Genomic DNA, 18,475 nt, shown 5'->3' with positions numbered 1-18,475 from the left:
TGATTTTTTGTTTGTTTGTTCTTTTGTTTTCCAAGACAGGGTTTCTCTGTGTTGCTTTGGAGCCTGTCCTGGAACTCACTCTGTAGACTAGGTGGCCTCCAACTCACAGAGATCTGCCTGCCTCTGCCTCCTGAGTGCTGAGATTAAAGGCCTGCCCCACCACCTCCTGGCTCCAAATAGTGATTTTTATGCCCATAGATAGTCAACTTTGGTCAGAGAAGCTTCTTTTTGTAGGGGGTTTTGATAATTTGTCGTAACTGTCAAAGTGCTGGATCCTCGGCTTTAGTGAGACAACCACCTACCCAAGGCCCGGGGATCACTGTGGAAAAGGGCGGAAAAAAATGCAGAACTGGGGGCCGGAGAGATGGTTCAGTGGTTAGGAACACTGACTGCTGTCCCAGAGGACCCAGGTTTAACTCCCAGCACCCACATGGCAGCTCATCACTCAAGCTCCAAGAGTTCTGGCACCTTCACACAGACACACATGCAAGCAAAACACCTATGTACATAAAAAAATAAAAACAAATGATTAAAAAGAAAAAAGAATGCAGAATTAGAGGAAGGGGCTGTGTTGTAGAAATGTAGAAAACGACACAGCCACGACACTCCAGTTTACAGCTTTTTTTCTATTATTTATTTTATGTGCATTAGCATTTTGTGTGTATGTGTGAGGGTGTCAGATCCTCCGGAACAGGAGTTATAGACAGTTGTGTGCTGCTGTGTGGGTGCTGGGAATTGAACCCTGGTCCTCTGGAAACCAGTGCTCCTAACCACTGAGTCATCTCTCTAGACCTTGTTTTGTTTTTCAAGACAGGGTTCCTCCGTGTTGCCTCTGCCTCCTGAGTGCTGGCACCATCACCGCCTGGCTGCTAACAGCTGTTGTAATGGTTACCTGCGTGAGACTGGGCCTGGCATCCTATTAGGGAAGGAAAGGGGCTCACTGCTCACCCCCAGGGGATTAATTAGCAGTTTGTGGTTACTGGGGGAGGAAGAGATTTTTCTTCAGGGTTATGGCAAGGTGCTCATGCCCCTAATAACTTCTCTGAGTTATTGTTAGAACGCTAAGAGCCTGGTGGTGGCGCATGCCTTTAGGCAGCTGGATCTCTGAGTTCGAGGCCAGCCTGATCAAAGTTCCAGGACAGCCAGGGCCACACAGAGAAACCCTGTCTCAAAAACAAAAGAACCCGGGCTGGAGAGATGGCTCAGTGGTTAAGAGCACTGGCTGCTCTTCCAGAGGTCCTGAGTTCAATTCCCAGCAACCACATGGTGGCTCACAACCATCTGTAATGAGATCTGGCGCCCTCTTCCGGCGTGCGGGCATACACGGAGGCAGAATGTTGTATACATAATTAATAAATAAATCTTTAAAAAAAAAAAAAAAAACAAAAAACAAAAGAACCCTAAAGATCACTAAAAACTAACAAGAGAGTAGAAGGGGAATTGGTTGTGAGGAGGGAGGAGGAAGGGGATGAGCAGGAAGGAAATGCAGGGTGAGGAGCTAATATGGTCATCAAAATACATTATATATACTCTGTAATAGTGTATATATATATCACATATACTCTGTAATAGTGTATACTTTAATAGTATATATACATTATATATACTCTGTAATAGTGCATATATATACATCATATATACTCTAATAGAGTATACTTTAATAGTGTATATATATACATCATATATACTCTGTAATAGTGAAGCCTATTGTTGTGTATAGTTATATATGCTAATAAAAACAAAGAAGTTCAAAGTCATCCTCAGCTATGTAGCAAGTTTGAGGCTAGCCTGGGCTATATGAAGGGGGTGATGAAAGAGTAATGGCCTCTCTCCCCTGGACAAGTCACACAGGCTGAGCAGAGCTAAACTGAGGGAGGCTCAGAGACCTGAGTGGTTCATGCAGGGTTGGCTGCAGAAGCTCTTGCTGCCAGCTCCCCTAAAGGCTCAGGCAGATCTTCATTTTTTTTTTTTCAGGGCTGGATTGAATCCAGAACCTGGGGCATGCTAAGCAAGCACTCTACCCTGAACTGTATCCTTAATTTAGAAATGTATGTTCAATGTGTATGGGTGTCCTACCTTCATGTACGTGTGTACGCCCATGCATTCATTGTCAGTGGGGCCCTGGATCCCGTGACTGGAGTTGTGGATGGCTATGAGCCAGGTCCTTTGCAAGAGCAACAAGTTCTCTTACCCAGTGAACCATCTCTCCAACCCCCTTGTCTATGATCTTTAAATGTGCTCTTTTGTGTTTTTTGATATTATCATATAATCTGAGCTGCAGCACCCGGCAGCTCTCATCTGCCTAGCATCTGGCTGTAGTTATGTTCTTGCTGGTAATGCCCAGTACCACAGGGTCATAGTCACCTGATCCAAAGAAAACCCTCTCCTGGTTTGGCGAGTTTAGGACTTTGAGTTTGTCATTGTTACAGTTGGTCCATTTGCCAAGAGTTTCTGACTCTCATTCTTGAATCTGAGCCTTTTTTTTTTTCTTTTCTTTTCTTTTTTGTCAACCTCCTTGCTAAAGACCAGCCTGTTCTGTGTAGCCAAGAGAAGCTACCTTGCCCCAGGAAACAAAAATAATAGACTATTCAAAGCACGAACTATTTGGGCACAAGGATAAGATCATTTGGAAAGACAAGAGTGGGGAGCTAGAGGGAGTCCTATCTCGTATAAGCAGGTTCAGACATTTTATGACGCCGAGGTGGCATTACCTAGAAGCATGTAGCAAAGCTGGGTCACTGTGACCAGGGTTGGGCTGGGATCAGGAACCGAAGCAAAGACCAAAACATGCTGAGTGAATTGCGTTGCTGGTGAGGTGTGTCAGTGTGCAGTCCGCAACAAATAATACTTTAACCAGCCAAATGGTGTGCCAGGCAGGTATATGGGTGGCCTCCGAGGCTAGAAGCCCAGCCCTCAAGGAGATTACAGACAGGCTGGCAAGACAAAGTTGTCCTACCAACCAACCTGAAAGAAAACGTGACTAAGTGAGCAGGCAAGGCAGAAAGTGGTGCTGGACCAGAGGCTGAACGCCACGCCACAGGAGGACTCAGGGACAAAGGGGTGTGTGCGGTGACCCAGGGACACATGCCTAACCACACTGACCCAGTGGGGACATTGCCATTAGTCCTAGGACACTTGACAACAACAGGTGTATGTCCCCAGCCATGTGCAGCTAGGGTTGGCTGGGGAGCTGAGGCGCCCCTTTTTGCCGTTGGGCAGAACTGTTTGCACCCTGCCCGGCGTCGCTCTCCTGGGCACACAAGGCCAGCTGCTCATCTCACTCTTTCTCGACTTTTTTTTGAGACAGATTCTCATATAGCCAAGAGTTTCCTCTGGAACCTGACCCAGGGCTGGGTTACAGGTGTGCACCATCATGCCTGGTTTGTGCAGAACTAAGAATCAAACCTGGAGATTCCCTGCAAGTTGACAAGCCCTCTGACTTCCATCTCTCGTTCACCCCTTGAGCACTTAGAAGTGTAGGCCCTGATTTGAAGAGCCAGGAGGCCAGTCTAGTCCTTTATTTTATTTATCTGATGCCTCAGTTCACCTCACCCTGGCGTGGATCCTGATCACACTGGTGCCAAGAAAAGAAAGTCACCTGAGCCTGTCAACACTGCAACTAACGAGTACAAGGAGCTTTGGAGAAGTTTTTATTGTTTAAAAATCATAATTGAAGCTTCAAAAACATACAACCCAACATGTCCCAACTCCAGACCCTAGTCCACACCCTAATCCGTGGTTCTGTCGTTCCCTCCTGCTGCCTACACCACCATTAGGCAGGACTCTGCTCCAGGAGACTGCCACCCGCTCTCCTGCCCAGTTTATTGCCACCAGCTACAGAGAGGCACGGTAGCAAGAGGGGATAGTTGGCTCCCAGCATCTCTGACCCCTGCACATAGGCAGTCTGTGAGCTGTGTGTGGGAAAAGGAGGCCAGGTTCCCGGCAGGGGACCCCTGAGTGAAAAGACCAGTCTCCACTCAGCCCACCCCTCCCCAAGCCCTGGCTCAAGGGAAGCTGTCGTCGTCATCCTCCGCCATCTCCTTTGCAAACTCCAAGTCCTGCTGCTCTCGCTCACGCCGTTCCTGTGGAGAGAGGGGCTGCCGGCTTTACCCAAGGGAGGGCTGCCCTGCCCTGCCCTCCAAATCCTTCCCTGCTTTCCTTTGCGAAGGTCCACCCTTCATTTTGGCTCACCTCTGCCGACTCCAGGTCCTTGTTGTAGGATTTGGGAGGAAACCGCATGGCCTGAAAACAGCAGGTGGAGAGAGAAGCAGGAATCACTGGCATGCCCACTGCCTGCTTCAGACACCAACATCTGAACACGGTGGGCCATGGCCACCCTCCTGTCCAGGTGGAAGTTATCTATGCATGCATGCAAGGTATGTATGTATGCATGTATGTATATGTATGTATCTCTCTCTCTCTAAAGGCCGGCTGGCCTCAACCTCAGAGATCCACCTGCCTCTACCTCTCTTTAGTGCCGAGACTAAAGGTGTGCACCACCACACCAGTTTAGAACTGAATTCTACCAGATGTCAAAGGTGAGGCATAAAGGGCTAGGTCACAAAGGGCTTCCCACATCTGCACAGCATACTTAGTCAGATTTGAAGGGTGACAGTAACACCCTGGTTCCTGGGTGAGGAGGAAGACCAACAAAGTCAGTGTTTAGGTACAGAGGGGTTAGAACCTTCCACGGAACTAAACGCTGCCCCATGGGTTATACAGGTGAGCCTGGCCAAGTGATCCACAGTGTGCAGTGATAGTCTCAGTATTCAATCCCTGAAGAAGGCTGGCCAGGCAGCAAATGACCATGTTTCACAGGCAGAGGCAGGGGCTATGGAGCCTTGGCTGAGCCCTCTGTCCTACAGCCCTGCTGCACATCAGTGATTTTCAGACATGGGCTAGGAACTGGGTACTAGTCAAGTACTAGGCTTCCCTGAGGAGTCTGGGGGGAGGAGGGTCATAAAGGGCAGCTAGCCCAGTCAGTAGCCAAGGGCGGCTCACCTTGACAGACATGTTGTGGATGTCCAGGCAGAAGGAGATGCGCTGGTGGAAGGCTAGCTGGGGTTCCCGGGTAGAGTAGATATCAGTCATCTCTTTGGATTGAACGTAGCCCTTCTCGTGATTGATGCTGGCCTCAATCACACCGTCCCGGATGGCCTGCGGGCTCCCAGAGGGAGGAAAGGTCACCTCCTGCTAGGTCACCTCTTGCGATGTTCTAGTCTTCTATCCTAACACTCAAGCCCAGACTCATTTTCTTCCTGGCAACCTCCCGGCTTTGCTGCAGTTACTGGCATTTGAGACTGGTTATTGCCATACCCTCTGGCGAATTCCCTTCCACTCCTGCCCCTGTGTAAGAGGCAGGAAGGGCACATCCCACCTTGGCGACAATGAACTCTGCATCCTCTGGACTATCCAGCTGCAGCTTCTGGGCAATGTCCGCTAGGGAGATGCGGGAATAGGAGAGGCTGATCATGCGCACACCTGCGGGGGGAGCAATGGGTGGGCAGGTGGCACGATGGGTCACCATCCACCTACCCGCGAGGCTGCCCGTGCCAGGAAGAAAGTCCACCTGCACCTGTGCAGACCCCAACCACACCTGTCTTAATCACATTGTGTCGCAGTCGGATAATTAGGGTGTAGGTCCCGTCTGTTTGAAACTTCTCTCCAAACTGATCCAGGACTTGGTTGAACTTGGCAAGATTTCCTGTCCTAACAGCTGTAAGGAAACAGGAGCGCCTTAGTTGATGTAAATGGGCACACACACCAGGCCCCAGGGCAGGGCTCTGGGAGGGCAGCCCTTACCTTGGGTGAGAAGGAAGTAGGGCATGAGAGAGCGCTTGAGGGAGGGCTGGCGGAACTGCAGGCGGTCTGGGATCTCCCCCAGCAGGAGCTCCACCACAATCAGAAGCTTGTGCACCTGTGAGGGGTGTGACAGGGAGCTCAGTGGGCAGGAAGCATGTAGATGGGGAAATGAATGGGGCTCTGATCAAATCAGAAACACTGAGGCAGAGAAGGCAGAACTGTGATGCACACAGTCAGGAAAATGTCCTAAAATGTATTCTGATCATATTCATCCTCCATTCCCTTCCCCTAATTCCTCTCTACTTCCAAAGTTTGTCTTTTAAGTTTTGGTGTTTTTTTTTTTTTTTGTTTGTTTGTTTTTTTGAGACATGGTTTCACTGTTTAGCTCTGGCTGTCCTGGAACTAGCTCTGTAGACCAGGCTGGCCTCAATCTTACAGAGATCCACCTGCTTCTGCTTCCCAATGCTAGGATTAAAGGTGTGCACCAACAGCACCCGGTTATCTTTTTTTTTTTATTATTTTTTATTTATTTATTATGTATACAATATTCCGTCCGTGTGTATGTCTGCAGGCCAGAAGAGGGCACCAGACCCCATTACAGATGGTTGTGAGCCACCACGTGGTTGCTGGGAATTGAACTTAGGACCTTTGGAAGAGCAGGCAATGCTCTTAACCTCTGAGCCATCTCTCCAGCCCCCGGTTATCTTTTAAGGTTTACGGTAGAGAAGCAGCGGCATTAACGGGTGCTAACTAGCCTTTATCTACTCCTGAAGAGAACAATTGTCCACGTTTACCAGCAGTACCAGCACCCAACAGTTCCAGTGCACACTCTGGGGCACTGTGACACCCATCGTTAATCCCAGCATTTGGGGAGCAGAAGCTAGCTTCATCCACACAGAGTTCCAGGCCAACCAGGGCTAAATAGTGAGACTCTGTTGAGAGAGTGTGTGTGTGAGAAAGAAACTTCTTTGTAAACACGGTCTTGCTACACAGTCCCAGTTAGCTCAAGCCTGCAGCGCTCTTGCTGCTCTTCCCAAGTGCCTGAGCATACAGCTGCACCTTCCAGCCCAGCTGCAACCTATATTTTAGTTTTGAAAGGGGCAGAGCGGGGGACAGACCCTCTCCTTAAACACACACATCCCAGGCTTCCTCATCAACCTAACACTGGTCAAAGACCCCAGGCCAACTCTTAGCACCATCCTGCCCCAGATGCTACCGTGAGGAGCCATGAACCCTTACATCTTGTTTGAGATACTAGACTTTCCGACGGGGTTCCACCAGCATGTGACACACTATTGCACTACCTGCAGCTGTCGTGATTTTTATTATCTGAGGCACGCTCTTACATTATGTAGTACAGGTTGGCCTCAAACCTGCTACCTTCCTGTGTCAGTCTCCTAATTACCTGGATTACTGTGTGCCTTAGCGATTTTTTTTTAAAATATTTATTTATTTATTATGTATACAACATTCCTTTCATGTATGCTTGCATGCCAGAAGAGGGCACCAGATCTCATTATAGATGGCCGTGAGCCACCATGTGGTTGCTGGGAATTGAACTCAGGACCTCTGGAAGAGTAGTCAGTTGCCTTAGCGATTTTTAAAAGAAACTTTAGCATGTGACTTATAGTGTGAGCAACATTCCAGGCCGCTCATGTGTCTGGAAATTTCTTTGTGTGAAAATTCTAATATTCCAAAAACCAGTTCAAATTTAAGATTTCTTATTCTTTAAAACCAAGTGAGCCTAGTCCGAATGGAATGCCATGCTCTCTGCCACTGCCCCTGCTCTCTGCCACTGCCCCTGCTCACTCACTGACAAGGGGACAGTGGAGGCTGGTGCCATGCTACGGCAGGAACACAGGCCTATAGCTGGAAGAACTGGGTCCCAAAATTGGGCTCTGATACTTTATATAGGCCCATGGTCCTTGGAGGCAACATTCTCTCTCCCTGAAGCATCGCTACCGAGACGCCCTCTTCATCCTTGTCACTCAATGCTGAACACCAAGGCCGATCCAGAGGCCTTTCGTGTCTGAAGGCATGAAGTGGCCAAGGTTTCTGTGCACAGGAGCCCTCAGTTTTGTGAATTATGAGACTGTCTGGATTTCCCGGCCACAGACAACACTCATCAAGTCAGGCACTTAAGGGTTCAGGTAAAAGCCTGGCATTCTCAACACTAGCCAGGTCATGCCTAGAGTAACTGCTCAGAGTGCTGGGGAATCAGGAACATTCCAAACCCATCTCAGCATGGGCAGCCGCAGAGGAGCTGAAGTGCCGCTGGCTGCTCCGGCACTCACAGCTGGGGCAGCTGCAGGGATAAGGGTCAGGAAGCACAAGCTCTAGCATAGGAAGCAGACCTACGGGTACCAGATAAGCAAGGGAGGGAGGGCAAGGAGGTTGGCTGACCGTCTGTTTGAAGCCAACAGCTGTGTGCTGTGGGGCCTTGCGCAGGGCATTGGTCATTGTCCTCCGGGCTTCAGAGTACTCCAGCTGGATAGCTTTGATTCGGCCTGGACAGGAGAGGAGAGTGGGTCAGAAGAGTGTGTGGGGGTGGGTGGGGGGTGGCACACGCCTTTAATCCCAGCATTTAGGGAGGCAGAGACATGCGGATCTCTGAGTTTGAGGCCAACGTGGTCTACAAAGCAAGTTCTAGGACAGCCAGGAAAACCCTATCTTAAAAAACCAAACAAACAAAAAGTCAACGTCATTCACCATGAACACTTGGCTTTAGAACAATCTAAGCTCTTGCTTGCCTAATGATTTGTAGAGTAGCCCATGTGGAGGCCTTGACTATGCTAATCAACCAAGCTTTACCCGATCCCTCCCATGAGGGATGAGTGCTGTCTGTGCCAAATGCCCAACCCTGAAAAGTCTGCATTAAGGAGCCTGAGCCACCTCCTGCTTTGTGGGTGGGGACCCCTGCTTACCTGTGTAGTAGAGGTACCTGGCCCACTCGTTGTTGTTAGCCTGTTCGGGGAAGACAGACTTGGACACTAGTTTCTCAGCCTGGTCATACAGGCTATAATGTAGGTAATTCCGAAGCAAGAGGTTCAATAGGGTAGCCTGTCCGTCCGCATCATGCCGGAGGGTGGCTGTCCGGAGCCGGGCATGCAAGAAACTTTGAGAAGGAAAGCAAAGGGGTGTCAAACCCTCAAACCATGTCAGATGTGGTGCGTCACATCTTTGATCTCAGTCCTTGGGAGGTAGAAGCAGGTGGGTTTTCTGTGAGTTGAGGTCAGCCTGATCTACTTGTCTAGTTCCAGGACAGCCAGGGCTACAGAGTCCCTGTCTCAAAGTCAAACAACAGAGTCTGAAAACACTGCTCTGCACTGCCTGATTCACCACCCGTCCACTCTGGTCGGCACTTGTCTAGAAGCACCATCCCAGAAAGGACAGCACCTGTGCTTTACAGCGGGACAGATGGGGAAGACGCTAAGGAGAAACTGGGGGAAGAGCAGCAGGCAGGCAGGAGGCAAGAGGGGACCGGCTTCTTTCCTTTCGTCCCTTGGTTGTGAGCCCGAGCCTTTGGCAGCCGACCTGTCTCTCTAGCCCCAGTTTTCCATTTTCTTTTTTTTTTTTTAAATATTTACTTATTTATTATGTATACAATATTCTGTCTGTGTGTATGCCTGCAGGCCAGAAGAGGGCACCAGACCCCATTACAGATGGTTGTGAGCCACCATGTGGTTGCTGGGAATTGAACTCAGAACCTTTGGAAGAGCAGGCAATGCTCTTAACCGCTGAGCCATCTCTCCAGCCCTCCATTTTCTATCACACTTATATGTGTGCACTCGAGTGCCAGCGTGTACACAGGGCACAGGACAACTTCCAGGGGTTGCTTCTCTCATTCCACAACCTGGGTCCTGGGGATCAAATTCAGATTCTCAAGCTTGGCAGCAGGTATTTTTACCTACTGAACCATCAATATGGTTGAATTTCTTTTTAATTATTACATTAAAAATTGTGTATGGATGAGTGTGCACTGGCGCAGCTATGGAGGTCAGAGGCCAACTTTAGGGAACCAGCTTTATCCTTCTATTCTGTGGATCTCAGGGACAGAGCTCGGTTGCTGGACTTTAACACACTGAACGGTTTCACCAGCCGCGATGGATTCTAAACAGCCAGGTCCTCACAGGACTGAGAGGTTGTCTAGTCTGTCCAAGGAAGGACATGCTGGCAGAGAGGAGAGATGAGTCAAGGAAGAAAGAGGAGAGTCAGTTCAGTTCTCAGAAATGCCATGAGGGCTCTGGCTTTTCTAAAGGGCTGGAGCTGGGGTGGCAAAGCAGGTTTTGAACAGAAAAACAAAATATTTCTAGCATGTACTTTCACCCCTTACTCCTTAGCCGTGAGCTGACAAAAAAGCCAGGGGACAGTTTGTTAAAGCCCAGAGGTTATCTCCACTGCTTACCCAGAATCTCAACTCCCCCTCTTAGGGCGTGTTTGCTATTACCTGCTGGGTATCTGTGGTGGTCTGAACAAGAATGTCCCCACAGGCCCATATATTTGAATGTTTAGTCACCAAAGAATGGCACTATTTAGAAAACTTAGAAGGGTTAGGAGGTGTGGCCTTGTTGGAGCAGGTGGAAGTGTGCAACCAAGGTTCCAAAGACCCAAGCATCCAAGCACTCAGGAGGCAGAGACAGGAAGATCCCTGCATTTGAGGCCAGCCTGGTCTGCAGAACGAGTGCCAGGACAGCCAGGGCTACACAGAGAAACCTCTCAAATAAGAATGCAGCTCTCAGGTACTGTTCCAGAGCCATGCATGGGGTCATAACAACAACGAACTAACCCTTATGAGTTGCCTTGGTCACGGTGTTTCTTCACTGCAACAGAGCAGTGACTGAGACAGGACCTCACACCCACTAGTCCCTCAACTGTGTAGTAGTGATGACCTTGGCTCTCGTACCTGCGTACCACATCCAGCTTGTCCAGGAACTCATAGACCCGGGCATGGTAATAGTAACACTTGGCAGCTACGAGGTCCAGGGCTCGGCGGTTCTGAGTGCTGATCTTCTGCATCAGGTCATCAGAGATTTTCTGGGCCTGGTGGGTGGGGGGCACAAAAGAGAACCAAGTGGTAATCCCTCCAAAGGTCAAAGAGGAAATGTCATGAGCCAGCAATTCTGCTCCTAGGTGTATATCCAAGTATATCCAAGAGAACTGTAAACAGTTACACACAAAAGCCTATAAACAAATACTATTACCTGCATCATTTAAAATAACACAAGGATTTCTTGGTAGCTGAAGAACACTTAAAAAACCAAGTGTGGGGCTGGAGAGATGGCTCAGTGGTTAAGGGCACTGACTGCTCTTCCAGAGGTCCTGAGTTCAATTCCCAGCAACCACATGGTGGCTGACAGCCATCTATAATGAGATCTGGTGCCCCCTTCTGGTGTGCAGGCCTTCATGGAAGGAATGTTGTATACATAATAAATAAATAAAATCTTTTAAAAACAAAAACAAAAAACAAGTGTGGTGCTGCATGCATATAATTCTAGTGCTCGGGAGGGAGGAAGATCCAGTGTGAGGCTAGGCTGGGCTAGAGACATGAAACTAAACAAAAACTCATAACAATAAGCGCAGAAAGGCATATCCACTGGAATATGTCACAAAAATGTGATCCTTCAGGAGGGCTGCATTAAGTCTCAGGCCAGCCCAGAGTAGAGAGCAAGACACTGAAACAAAAACAAAACAAAAACGACAGGCTAGGGTACGGCGTGGTGGGACAATGCTTGCCTAGCAGTAGCACAAATGACATCCTAACTTCCACCTTCAGTTAAAAGTGTAGAATGATGGCCGGGCGATGGTGGCGCACGTCTTTAATCCCAGCACTCGGGAGGCAGAGGCAGGCAGATCTCTGTGAGTTCGAGACCAGCCTGGTCTACAGAGCTAGTTCCAGGACAGGCTCCAAAGCCACAGAGAAACCCTGTCTCGAAAAACCAAAAAGAAAAAAAAAAGTGTAGAATGATGAGCTCACTGATCCACGCTATGCCATTACCCACTGCCCCACTGCAAAATCTTTAAACTTTGTGTCAAGAAGCAAATCTTCCAGAGACAGAAAGCCCATTGGTGGTTTGTGGTAAAGAGGGTGGCATTTGTGCTGGAGCAAGGAACATGCCCATGGTGTTAGTGCTGATGGCTGTAGAGCCTTCTGTGTATACAGAAAAACCACCCAACTGTCTACAGAAACAAACAAAAAAAACAAACAAGCAAAAACAAACAAGCAGGAGTTATAGAGTCTTGTGCGCTGGCATCCACATGGGTGCTGGGTGTCAACCCTAGGTCCTCTTCAACAGTATCAGCTGAACCATCTATCCAGCCTTACAGAGTTGGCTTTTTTTAAAATGTAATTTTAAAAAATTACTTTTATTTGAGTGTGCATATGCCTTCTATCAATCCTTCTGTCTTGGCCTCCTGAGTACTTAGGTAATAGACATGCCCCATGCATGGTTAGTTGTCATTTCTTTTTCTTTTCTTGGTTTTTCGAGACAGGGTTTCTCTGTGTAGCCCTGGCTGTCCTTGAACTCAGATATTTGCTTGCCTCTGCCTCCTGAGTGCTGGGTTTAAGGTGTGTGCCACCATCAACCGGTTACTATTTCTTAAAGATGTACCGAAGTTTACTCTGCAAATGTGAGACAGGGTCTCACTACGCAGCCCACACTGGCCCTGAACTCCTATTCTGTCTCAACCTCTGAGCAATGGGGTTGGAGGTGTGCACTACCATGCCTGGCTTGGGGAGGCGGGATGAGAGGCAGTTCCCAGTTGATCCCCTCTACTTCTGCACTGGAGATAACCTCCCCGGAGCATCCCGGGTACCTCTTTGTAGCGTTTGCTGTTCATTAGGAAGATGACCATGAGCAGCTGGAGATAGGCCTCCACTTCGGGGAGGAGAGGGGCTGATGCAGCTTTTCCTGTACGCGGACGGAACTGTAGATCGGCTTCTGTGTCCATGGGCTAGGAGAGGACAGAATTACCATGGAGAAGTGCAGCGAAACCAAGCAACAAGAATTCCCTGGACACTCACTGTGTGTTTCGACACACACTTACTGAGTGCCCACTGTGCACAAAGAAATTTGCCAGGTGCTGAGGATATGAGATTAAAGATAGTCCCTTTTTTTGGAGCGGCAAGGAGGCTGACGACAGAATAGAATAAAGATTTCTGTAATCTCACAAAAAGCTTAACTTAAGAACAAAGCGACCACACCCGAGACCACTGCGAATCCTACCCAACACCCTTAAAGCTAGCCCACTCACTTCTTCTAGGAAGGGTAGCAAGAAGTCTCGAGTGGCATTATTGGAGGTGAAGAAACCATGCACGGCCTTATACAGAACATAGTGGTTGAGGCGGCGTGACGTGGACGGCAGCATCCGCAGCGCCCTCAGCACAAACCGAGGCTCCTTGCCCGAGACAGCCTTCTCGAGCTGCTTCACATGTTCTTTGATGTCTGCAGAGGACCAGAGAGAGAAGTTACTGCAATTCCTCCTGTTCCTTACCACTCTGGGGGAGCAGTTACCTGGAGGTCTTACAAAGGGGGCGGTACGCATATTTACGCCTTTGGGCCTAAAAGAATTATGCAGTATTTATGGCACAGTCCACCGATTTTCAGACATAACCGGAAACAAGGAAAAATACAATTGGGGCACGGGATAGGGCAGGCATAGCAGAAAGGCACAGAAAAGAAAACAGTTGAGAAACAAAGCAGAAGAAATACACGGAGATTTATCAGAGCTCAAAATAGGGAAAGACTTTGTAGAGAGCGGAAAAATCTCAGACAGACACACAGGACTGATGAGTGTGTCTGTCTACACTACAAAAAACCCTTCTGAATAACCACGTCAACAAGAGAAAAATACGTGCAACAAACAGCCAGGTTCACATTTCACTTCACAAAGAACTTACAGAACTGATTAAGAGAAACTATGGGGGTTAGAGAGATGGTTCAGCGGTTAAGAGCACCGGCTGCTCTTCCAGGGTCCCAGGTTCAGTTCCCAGCACCCACATGGTATCTCACAACTGTCTGTAACTCCAGTGCAGGCAAAACACCAATGTACATAAAGTAAATAAATAGATCTTTAAAAAAGAGAGAGGGAGGTCAGGTGGTGGTGGCACACGCTTTTAATCCCAGCAGAGGCAGGCAGATCTCTGAATTCAAGGCCAGCCTGGTCTAAAGAGCAAGTTCCAAGATAGGCGCCCCCCCCCCCCCCCCCCCCCCAAAAAAAAAAAGATAGAGGGAGAAAGATACTACTGGTCATAACTTCAAAACAAAAGTGGACTTGGACAAAAAGCAGAGGACGACAAAGACACGAAGGCTGTATTTGGCAGTATGCAAATACCTGAACAGACTTTTTTTTTTTTCAAGACAGGGTTTCTCTGGAGCTTTTGGATCCTGTCCTGGAACTAGCTCTTGTAGACCAGGCTGGTCTCGAACTCACAGAGATCCACCTGCCTCTGCCTCCTGAGTGCTGGGATTAAAGGGTGCACCACTACCCAACAGAGACTTTTATACTACTAAATTAGCAGTATTTTTAAATGGAATGAAACATAAACAGTAAAGAGAAAAGAACATTTATAATGTAAATCAGATTTTCAGGACAACATAAAAAGCTTTAGAAATGGGGCTGAAGCGATGGTTCAGTGGTTAAGTGCACTGGCTACTCTTCCTCTGGAGGAGTAGCACCCACGGGGTGGCTCCCGTCCATCCACAACTAGAGTTCTGGGAGTCAGATGTCCTCTTCTGACCTTTGTGGACAGTGCACACAGGTGGTACACTGACAACCACCCAGGTGAAACACACACACACAAACACAAATTTAAATTTAGACATGTTTACCCTTTTTGACTTAGACATATAAATTCTGGGAAGCTACATTTAAGTAGTTATAAAAGTCAATTAAAAGTTTAGGTATGAAGATGATGATTGCAAAACTACTTAAAAGAGCAAGAACCATGAAAAACTTTAACTGTGCAGTCAAGGGGCAGTTTCTTAGTGACATCCCCTCACTGGGTGCTTGTGATACCAATGACCACAAACGGTAGCAGCTCCTGCTTACGGAGGGTTTGCCATGTATTTACTATGTGCTAGGTGCAGTTCATGCATTCTACGAAAAGACATAAAATCTTTACATACTAATATCTTGAGTCTAACTGTGTACCGCAGCGATTTCAATGATAGAACAGCTTGAAAACATGTTAACCATGCTCGGATTTTTCCCCGTTACTTTAGAATTCTCAAGCTTCAAATTCTCTGCAGTGAACACAAACCACAATGAAATGTACACACACTCTCGGGGGATGCTGAGTGACAGCTCTGCCACTGGCCACTTTCATTTCAGGTAAAAATCTTTACTGGACACAGATACTGTTGCCAAGTTTTTAAGTGGGAGTTGATGCAGTCCACACACACACACACACACACACACACACACACACACACACACACCACTCAAGGCATAATGTGGCTTATCTCCGCATTTTAAAGTGGTTTCTCATGCAGTTAAGCAAAACGAGAGAGAAAAAAAATTCTAGTAAGGAGCCTGTCCCACTTGAGCCAGAACTTGGGGAACTACTCCGGATCTAGGTGAGAAGTCTCACCTCACCCACTTCAAACATGGACAGGATGGACTAAGTGGGAAAAGTAAAATAGCAACTTAATAGAGACAAGAGGATAGGAACCCGAGAACTGGCATCTGGAAGAAAAAAGTTTGGTGGCTTTATAGGAGTTGAGGCCACAGGTAAGCAAGCACTATAAACAAACAAGAAGACAAACTCAGGAGTGGAAGTGTGGATGTGCTTGAATTCTTTAGGCGTGGAGGGGGAGTAAGGACCTCAAAAGAGAGGAAAAGAGCAACGGGACAGTTTAGATACTTCAATTACAGAAGGAAGGAAGCAAAACAAGGTAGAAATGGCTTTCCTAAGGAGTTCGCTAAAGGAAACCCTCTATAAACGCTCAGCTAAGGGGCCAGTGTACTACCCTGGCCTCTTTAGACACAAATACAAACGCTGATTTCTAGGGATCAGCAACGTTTCGGAGGTGCTAGAATCGGTTGGATGGGGTGTACATGGAGTAGATCAGTGGGAAGGACTGAAGAAAAGCCTCGGTGAGACCAAGATGCAAGAGGAAGTATGAGGAAGGCAGTCCGCAGCCTGGAGAACAGGTTCAGTCGCCGGCTGGGGTCGAGAGCCGCAGGGTGGTGGAACGGGCACTTCCGACCCCAGCCCCATAGACCGAGGTAGGTGGAGGCTGCGCTGAGGTCCCAGGGAGAAGTCGCATCACCGTGGCCGCTGTCACCCGTGATCGCGGCACGTCCCGGACGCGGGCTCCCGTACCTTCCAAGGTGACAGTGTCCAGCTCTCGCTGGGAGTGCTCGGTCGTGGCTGCCTTGCCGTCTCCCTCCCCCGTTGAGCCGCTCCCTGCTGCTGCCTCCTCTTTCATCTCCACATCCTGGGGGGCCGGCGGCGGCGGTTCTTGTTCCCCTCCCGGCGGCGGCTTTGCCTTGTCGGCGCCTCGGCGCCGCGCCGAGCCCTCCTGCTTCATGGCGCCCGGGGTCGCGGCCTGGTCCGGGGACCGAGGCAGGGGCCTCGCCTAAACCCTCACACCAGAGACCAGGCACAGAGCCGGGCCTGCACACCAGCGCGCGCTCGCGTCGGGCCGCACGATGACCGAGCAGCTGCAAACTCCTTCCCGGCGCTGGGGCTTCTGGGAAATGCCAGGCCCAGCGAGCGGATGGCCGAGTCCAGGGAGGGGAGAGAAATCAACAGCCGAGGTGCACGATGAAGGCGGATCTTCCAGGAAGGGGGAGGAGTCCGCAAGAATTTGTGGGGCTTAAGAGTGGTGATTTTATTTTCCTCTCGAGTGCGTATCTCCGGACGTCCGCGAGAGGTCCCCTTAGGCTCCAACCTGGGCTACCACAGACTCTAATACGTAAGTGGATAGGACCTATCCGAGTGCAGATCCTGATGACATCACAAGTTGCCGGGCTTTTTTTTTTTTTTCTTCTTTCTCTTCCCCGCCCGGCAAACTCTCCCAGTTTGCGCAGGTCAGGTCCCCTGTGAAATCCGTCAGGCTCGTGCTCTCAACGCACGCCGGGTGCTTCCAGCGCCGGGAAGAAAAGAGCCTGTGTGCTTGTAGCTAGGCTGTTAGATTGAACTGAGCTCAACCCCTTGGCATCCGAACTTCCTTGGCAAATTTTTGTATAGTGCTGAATATAAGGTAGACCATCTCTGCAGCCTGAGGGTGTGTTGGGGTAGGGTGTATTTGTGTAGAATTAGTCAAATTTAATAATAGGAGGCCACGTAGTATACAGCTCAGGGCCAATATGTAGAGGATTGTTGCGAAACCTAGATCAAGTACGGCTCATTCATTTAACCCCAGCTCTCGGGAGGCAGAGGCAGGCTGATCTCTGTAAGTTCGAGGCCAGCCTGGTCTACAGAGCGAGTTCCAGGACAGGCTCCAAAGCTACAAAGAAACCCTGTCTTGAAAAATAGAACAAAACAAAAGTAGGGCCAGAGGTAGTGCCGTCGTTAATCTCAGCACTAGGGAAGAGGATCTACATAGCAAATTCCAAAAAAGAAGAAGGAGGGGGAGGAGGAGGAGGAGGAGAAGGTGGAGGAGAAGGAGGAGGCGGCGGAAAAAGAAAGGGAAAAAAAAGTAATATGGGCCCACAAGGATAAAGGACCTTGTTGCCAAGTGTGGAGACATGAAGACATGAGCTTGATCCCTAGGTTCCATGGTAGAACGAGAGAAGAGTCCCACAGGTTGTACTCTGACCTCCACAAGCATGCCGTGACAGCATGCCCCCAAAAATAAATGAGAGAGAGAGAATGTACTGTACCCAGACAAGCACCATGTTCCACTCCAGTAATCCCAGTAAGGAAAAACAATTGTCATTACTTGGAGGTTAGCCTGGGCTACATAGTTTTAGGAAAGCCTGAGCTACAGTGTGATAGCCTGCTGCCTCCTCAAACACAAAACAACCAGACGAGCAAGGTGAGTTAGCAGATAAAGGTATTGCCACAAGAGAGGGTGAGGAAAAAGTTGACACTCTACATGTTCTGCTTTGGGACCCAGTGTGCTGTGGGGAGGGAAGGAAGAGGTTCTAAGGGAGCAGTTTGCAGAGGCCTGTGAATGGGGAGCAGAATGATGTCCTTCGTGGGGTGCACAGATGGAAGAAGACTGGACCAGAAAGCCTTCCCATCGGCACAAAACAAAACTCCAGCATGGAGACTTGATCTCCTCTATAAACAGAGCTGGGACTGGCTCAGCACAGGCTCCAATAGGGATTCAGAAGACACAGAATGTGTCTCTTTTATATTCCAAATCCTTGGGGACGTCTGTGTTTGTTTGTTTGTTTTGGTTTTTTGAGATAGGGTTTCTCGGTAGCTTTAGAGCCTGTCCTGGACCTAGCTTTGTGGACCAGGCTGGCCTCGAACTCATAGAGATCCGCCTGCCTCTGCCTCCCAAGTGCTGAAATTAAAGGCATGTGCCACCACCGCCCAGTGTTGTTTGGTTTTTGAGACTCACTCTGTAGCCCTGGCTGGCTTGTAACTCATAGAGATTCACCCGCTGTCTCCAGAGCGCCAGGATAAAAGGCATCTAGATCCTTCTCTGCCCCGTCACACCTGGCAGCTGCATATATTTTAAAAACTTCATTCATGTGATTAGTTGGGGGCCACTCT

At 48.9% G+C, this 18,475-nt stretch overlaps 1 protein-coding gene across 1 annotated transcript; it reads right to left on the bottom strand.

The window, feature by feature from the left end:
* Positions 1 to 3,633: 3,633 nt before the first annotated feature.
* Psmd3 (proteasome 26S subunit, non-ATPase 3) lies at positions 3,634 to 16,503 on the bottom strand. The gene is made up of 12 exons (XM_050156920.1): positions 16,127 to 16,503; positions 13,054 to 13,244; positions 12,616 to 12,753; positions 10,706 to 10,842; positions 8,727 to 8,917; positions 8,206 to 8,309; positions 5,803 to 5,917; positions 5,597 to 5,716; positions 5,378 to 5,481; positions 5,002 to 5,157; positions 4,192 to 4,242; positions 3,634 to 4,082 (listed from the first exon to the last, which is right to left on the bottom strand). Exons 1-12 carry the CDS (start codon positions 16,332 to 16,334, stop codon positions 4,005 to 4,007), a joined length of 1,593 nt encoding a protein of 530 aa, XP_050012877.1. The 5' UTR covers positions 16,335 to 16,503; the 3' UTR covers positions 3,634 to 4,004.
* Between the last annotated feature and the right edge of the window lie 1,972 nt (positions 16,504 to 18,475).

This window comes from Alexandromys fortis, unplaced genomic scaffold (genome assembly GCF_014885135.2).
Source record: "Alexandromys fortis isolate MF-2015 unplaced genomic scaffold, M_Fortis_MF-2015_v1.1 scaffold_31, whole genome shotgun sequence".
Lineage (NCBI taxonomy): Eukaryota > Metazoa > Chordata > Mammalia > Rodentia > Cricetidae > Alexandromys > Alexandromys fortis.
Note: the sequence above shows the minus strand (reverse complement) of the source record. Positions and strands in the feature narration are given on the sequence as shown.

Bases quoted from the DNA above. Each gene is read 5' to 3' on its own strand.
- Psmd3 (XM_050156920.1), bottom strand. From the start codon at position 16,334: ATGAAGCAGGAGGGCTCGGCGCGGCGCCGAGGCGCCGACAAGGCAAAG. The intron at 8,918-10,705 runs GTACGAGAGCCA...TCCTTCTCAAAG, and splicing joins AAGCTGGATGTGGTACGCAG to TTTCTTGCATGCCCGGCTCC. The intron at 5,918-8,205 runs GTCAGCCAACCT...CACCCCTCACAG, and splicing joins CTGTTGGCTTCAAACAGACG to GTGCACAAGCTTCTGATTGT.